Source organism: Oreochromis niloticus, linkage group LG17, assembly GCF_001858045.2.
Source record: "Oreochromis niloticus isolate F11D_XX linkage group LG17, O_niloticus_UMD_NMBU, whole genome shotgun sequence".
NCBI lineage: Eukaryota > Metazoa > Chordata > Actinopteri > Cichliformes > Cichlidae > Oreochromis > Oreochromis niloticus.
This window is the reverse complement of record NC_031981.2, coordinates 2,445,292-2,451,187: the sequence shown is the minus strand read 5'-3', so window position 1 is coordinate 2,451,187 and position 5,896 is coordinate 2,445,292. Positions and strand designations below refer to the sequence as shown.

At 41.4% G+C, this 5,896-nt stretch overlaps 1 protein-coding gene across 1 annotated transcript; it reads left to right on the top strand.

Annotated features, from left to right (window-relative positions):
- Positions 1-1,031: 1,031 nt before the first annotated feature.
- Positions 1,032-5,337, top strand: ptgs2b (prostaglandin-endoperoxide synthase 2b). The gene is made up of 10 exons (XM_003445052.5): positions 1,032-1,180; positions 1,392-1,508; positions 1,608-1,751; positions 1,891-2,034; positions 2,304-2,485; positions 2,578-2,661; positions 2,756-3,002; positions 3,375-3,661; positions 3,771-3,918; positions 4,493-5,337. The coding sequence occupies exons 1-10, from the start codon at positions 1,093-1,095 to the stop codon at positions 4,903-4,905; spliced, it is 1,854 nt and encodes a 617-aa protein (XP_003445100.2). The 5' UTR covers positions 1,032-1,092; the 3' UTR covers positions 4,906-5,337.
- The last annotated feature ends 559 nt before the right edge of the window (positions 5,338-5,896 follow it).

Genomic DNA, 5,896 nt, shown 5'->3' with positions numbered 1-5,896 from the left:
AACCGCAAGGTGGCATCTGTGGTTGAAAAAGTTTCTGAATGAAATGAACGTTTAAACGGAGGTGCCATGCGACTTTTTACTGGTTTAGGTGATGATTCATTTAATTCAGTGAAATTCAATGAAAAAAAAAAGAGTTTTATATGTTCACTTTTATTAAACATCTCCGGGAAAGATTCTCAAACTTGTATTTTTTTTAATATCAATCAAAGAGTACTCGAGTATTTTTACTTATCATTTCTCCATGTTTGTTCATACGATTTGTAGAGGCTAAAGATATCAAAAAAACCCCAAGCGTGTCGTGGTAATACGTTATATAAACCAGTAAATATTATTAGACTTTAATTAAAATCACAGCGTGGCGTTTTAATGGCGACAAAAAAACCCCAAAAGACGCATACAATTAGTTAATTTACCTGCTGTAGCACTGAAGGAGTGAGGATAGAAAATAAATATTCCGTAGATAAGAAAACTTGTTTCTTCCAAAAATGATTTCCGGTATTTCCTCAAAAAAAATAAAAAATAAAAAAATAAATAAAGTAAAATAAAAGGATTGCCTACATTTAAACTGTTGTAAGTTACTTGTTGTCCTATAACAGACGTCAAACTTAACTCTCTTGAAAGATATAAAGTTATTTTGACGCAAAAAGGAATGTTCTGCATTCACTTTTTAGCAAAGTGGTTTTTATATATCCGTCTTTGATCCGGCTAAAAGTCTCATTGTCATTAAAAATGTCTTTTAAAGAGTGATGTGGCCAAGAGTGCATCAGAAATTACAACACGTATCACATATTGGTTCTATAAAGATATTTTAAGTGGACAAAAAGGAATGAAACGATTATAGTGTGGGTACAGTAACCCAGAGTCATAAAGACACTCGCAAAACAGGTGATTTATGTATTTTATATACAGCCCCTTCATAAACCCTGCTCACTAATATAAGCAAACACATTAATATAATAAAATAAACCAAAAAATCACTTTTGTCACAGTTTGTGGGTGGGGTGGTAGGAGGAGCACCGTGTTATAAAAGCCTCATCCTGGCTGTGGACATTCAAAATTTCACCATCGTCGCGCGCGAGTGGGAGAGCAGACATGAAACAAAAGCGGAGTCTTCGGAGCATGAACAAACTCACTTTGCTGTTTTTCCTGTTGGCCCTGTGCTTTCTTGTCGGCGAAACTGGTAAGCTGAGGAAACTGCAGATTATTTCTTACAGTTTTTCCATTTTATTTTATTGATACAGCCCAAATCACAGCAACAGTTTAGAAGTCGTGATTTCTTTCTATTAGTATTATTGTCATGCCAAATAAGATCTTCTTCTTATTCTTCTTGAGAACTGAATAATTATTTTTTTATTAAACAGATAGTAAGTGTCCAACCTTATCTGTTACAGTTAACCCATGTTGCTCAGAGCCATGCCAGAACAGGGGTGTCTGCTCACCACTGGGCTCAGAAGAATACGAGTGTGACTGCACACGCACGGGGTACTATGGGCAAAACTGCACAACACGTAAGTGTGAACATCGCGCTTGGAGTGAAACAAAAATGAAGGTGCATTTCTGGTGGTGACTTGATGGCTTGATTCACGTGCTCTCTTTGTCCCTTACAGCTGAATTCTTCACCTGGATCAAAGTGTCTCTGAAGCCAACACCCAACACAGTCCACTACATCCTGACCCACTTCAAGGGTTTCTGGAACATCGTCAACAGCATCTCATTCCTCAGGGATGTCATCATGAGATATGTGCTGACATGTAAGTCTCTCTCTGCCCGAAGGCAAAAATGAAAAAAGTGGACTGGAAAGTTTTTCACAGTACATTAAACAATTTACGCAGCAACTTGTTGTAGTGTTTATACTAAATGAAGGACTAATATGGGTTTTCCTTTCTCTAGCCCGATCCCACTTGATTGACAGTCCTCCAACTTATAATGCTGATTACGGCTATAAGAGCTGGGAAGCCTACTCCAACCTTTCCTACTATACACGCTCCCTCCCCCCTGTGCCGCAGGATTGCCCAACCCCTATGGGAGTAGTAGGTGAGTACACTGTCTACCTTTGGAAAACCAGTTTTCTGAGATTCTTAAGATACTGAACAAAACCGTCTTTGTCGAATTACATCATAGGAAGCGCGCAAATTGGAATTAGTTTTCCTCTTAGATGAGGCAACACAGAAAAACCTCCCCCTACAAGCCCAAACCAAAGAGATCAAGTTATTTTTTGCGTCAGAAGTATGAAACAGACCCAAAGAGCTGTGATTTTCCTATCATTGTGTTATGTGCTCAGTGAAGTCTTCTTATTCTTCCAGGCAAAAAGGAGCTACCTGATGTTAAAGTTCTGGCTGAGAAGCTCTTAATGAGGAGACAGTTTATACCAGACCCGCAGGGCACCAGTTTGATGTTTGCCTTCTTCGCACAGCACTTCACCCACCAGTTCTTCAAATCTGACATGAAGAGAGGGCCTGCTTTCACTGTTGCTAAGGGTCATGGGGTAAGTGGAGCGGGTCTGAAGATCTCGGTTTTTGAAAAGCAAACTCATTTTAATGCGACGCAGTTTTTAATTGGCGTGTCTTACACTTTCAGGTGGACCTCAACCACATCTACGGTGACAACCTGGAGAAGCAGCACAAGCTGAGACTCTTTAAGGATGGCAAGCTGAAATATCAGGTATGGGGGAAAAAGATAGCTGTACTCGAGGCGTCAAAGAGACCAGCTCACGTGCGTTTCTCACAGCGGTTTCCTCTTTTGTGTAACCCTGCAGATGCTTGATGGAGAGATGTACCCCCCGACAGTTAAGGAAGTGGGTGTCGAGATGCATTACCCCCCTCACGTCCCAGATTCTCACCGCTTCGCTGTCGGCCACGAGGCATTCGGCCTGGTCCCTGGTCTGATGATGTACGCCACCATCTGGCTCCGCGAACACAACCGTGTGTGCGATGTGCTGAAAGAGGTCCACCCATACTGGGATGACGAAAGACTCTTCCAGACCGCACGGCTCATCCTAATCGGTAAGTTAAAAGAAGTCCAGATACCAGCTGTAACGTAGTTGGAAATTTTTTATTAAAAAGCTAATAATAATATCGTTAGCAGGGGATTTTTCTTTAAAAAAAGGAAGTTTTACTTCTTAGTTTTCACCTCCTAATGACCCTGTTGCACACAGTGGAGCATTTCATTTCAGGAACCTGATTTACTGAAAGACTTGAGAATTTCTTGTCAACATCAGAAAGAGGAAATGTGTTTTACTATCCACTTTGTGCTTACCCAACCTACAGACATGCAAATCAATCAATCAATAAGCACGATTTATTTTAAAGCACAGAGTGGCTTTTAGCATTTAGAGTGTCTTCATTGTATAAACCGTCACATTTCTCATCTGGCAGGTGAGACCATCAAAATCGTGATTGAGGACTACGTGCAGCATCTCAGTGGCTATCACTTCAAACTGAAGTTTGACCCTGAGCTGCTCTTTAACCAGCGCTTCCAGTACCAGAACCGCATTGCATCCGAGTTCAACACCCTTTATCACTGGCACCCTCTGATGCCTGATAGTTTCCACATTGAGGAGACAGATTACAGCTACAAGCAGTTTGTCTTCAACACCTCTGTCGTGACTGAGCACGGCATCAGCAACCTGGTGGAGTCGTTCACCAATCAGATTGCCGGACGGGTAAGAACTCTTTAAGCTCCCGCAGCAGCAGTTAGACTGAAACATACAAGACCAGCGTTGCTTTAGGGATGCAGAATTGAAATTTCATTTGTGCTTCTTTGTAATTTAGGTTGCTGGTGGTCGAAATGTCCCCGGACCCATCTTGTATGTGGCCATTAAGTCCATAGAGAACAGCAGACAAATGCGTTACCAGTCCCTTAACGCCTACAGGAAACGATTCTCCATGAAGCCCTACACGTCTTTCGAAGACCTGACAGGTGAGACAAATTCAGCACTTCTTGAAAATACCTGTATGCTGAAAATGTGTCAAAAACAGGTTGTTGTAATTGCTGTCTCAGGCCTAGCTATTGCTAGATTAATATCTTTGCAGCGCGATGATTCTTATTATCATAAAGTGTGACTGAAAAACCCGTAGGCTGCAGAATACAGTTTATGCAATAGTTTACCTGATATTGAGGAAATGCCTCAGAGTCCCTAAGCAGTTGCTGGCAGTTTTGAAGGTTAGGTATTTATTTCCATGACTCTGAAAACCAGATGGTCATTTCATCTTAAGGTAGAGTAAGCAGACTGTCATCACTGCAGGCGAGATATAAACAGACACGGGGAGTCCCTCTACTTTAAAGAGGAAGATTTAAACTTTTCAAGAGGTGAATGTCGATTGAAAACTAACTTTGACTTGCTGTATAAGTGAAGAAAAAAATGGCTTGCATGCCAGTGGAAAGATAAAAATCAGGAAGTAAAGGCATATGAAATCTGTCAGTGACCGAGCCAGTGGGGAGGACGCCAGATTGTGTTACTGACCAAAACCGTTTCCTTGTTTGTGTTATTCAGGGGAGAAAGAAATGGCTGCGGTGCTGGAGGAGCTGTACGGGGACGTCGATGCTGTGGAGCTCTACCCGGGCCTGCTGGTGGAGAAGCCCAGACCTAACGGCATCTTTGGGGAAACAATGGTGGAGATGGGGGCTCCTTTCTCCCTCAAGGGCCTAATGGGAAATCCCATCTGCTCCCCGGAGTACTGGAAGCCCAGCACCTTCGGAGGCACAGTCGGCTTCGACATGGTCAACACCGCCTCGCTCCAGAAGCTGGTGTGCAATAACGTGCAGGGTCCCTGCCCCGTGGCGTCCTTTCATGTGCCTGACGTTAAAGAGACCGGGCCCATGATCATCAACTCAAGCACGTCGCAGTCGAGGGGCAGCGACATCAACCCCACCATCATTTTGAAAGAAAGGACTACTGAGCTCTAATTTTATTTAAGCGTGTTGTTGTTATTGTTTTTTAAAAAAACAAACAAAAGATTTATTTATTTATTTATTTGTGTATTTATTTTATATATTTATACAGTAAAATAAAACCAGAACAAGTGGAACACATTTTTATATGTGTATTTGTAAGTTTAATTGAAATTAGAGTCAGTAATTGTTTGTATTTATTTTGTACACTGTCTTCTTATACTGATAACCTCAGCCACTGCAACTTAATACTTGAAAGTTAGTTTACACTTTCATTAAAACAGTAAGTTACTGTTAAATGTTTCCTTGGATTACCTGCTGCCTCTCCATTTATGTTCCCATAGTTGTATTCCAGTAATAAACAGTGAGCGTTTTAAAGGGCAGTGCTCGGGTGCAGCAGTGACAAAGACTGATTGTGACTATCTTCAGTTCACATTGTTTTAGTGATTTCATTTCAACTTCATATTACTCAGAGTAATATGAACTGACAACACGTGTATGTTGAATCCGCTCTATTTTTTTATTTGTATTTTTTTAGGAACGAACAAATATTCTGTCACTTGATTGTACAGGTGCGCGCCTGTGGTCTTCAGAGTATTAAACTGAATAAATGATGAAAGTCATACTTCAGAAATCAACTGTGTGTGTTGCTGTTTTCATGATGTCACTTTGTGTTCTTGTATAAACTCCGAACTGGCTGTGACAGCAGGATAAGATGCTGTTATCTGAACGTAAAGCGCACAGTTATCAGTTCACATGCCACGACTGAAATGCAAATGGCTGTAACTCGGAGAAGTTCTTTGTACACACACACTCACTCAGGGTTGGGTTGGACCTTCCTTCCTTCCTACACGTTGCAAAACTAACAAATGTGCTCAATGGCTGGAGACCTATTGACATTTAAATTATGCTCTGTTGGTGTTAACGGGACCAAACTGTGTCAAGAAAACATCCCCCACATCATTACGCTGCCACCATTAGCCCGAACTGTTGATAGAGGACAGGT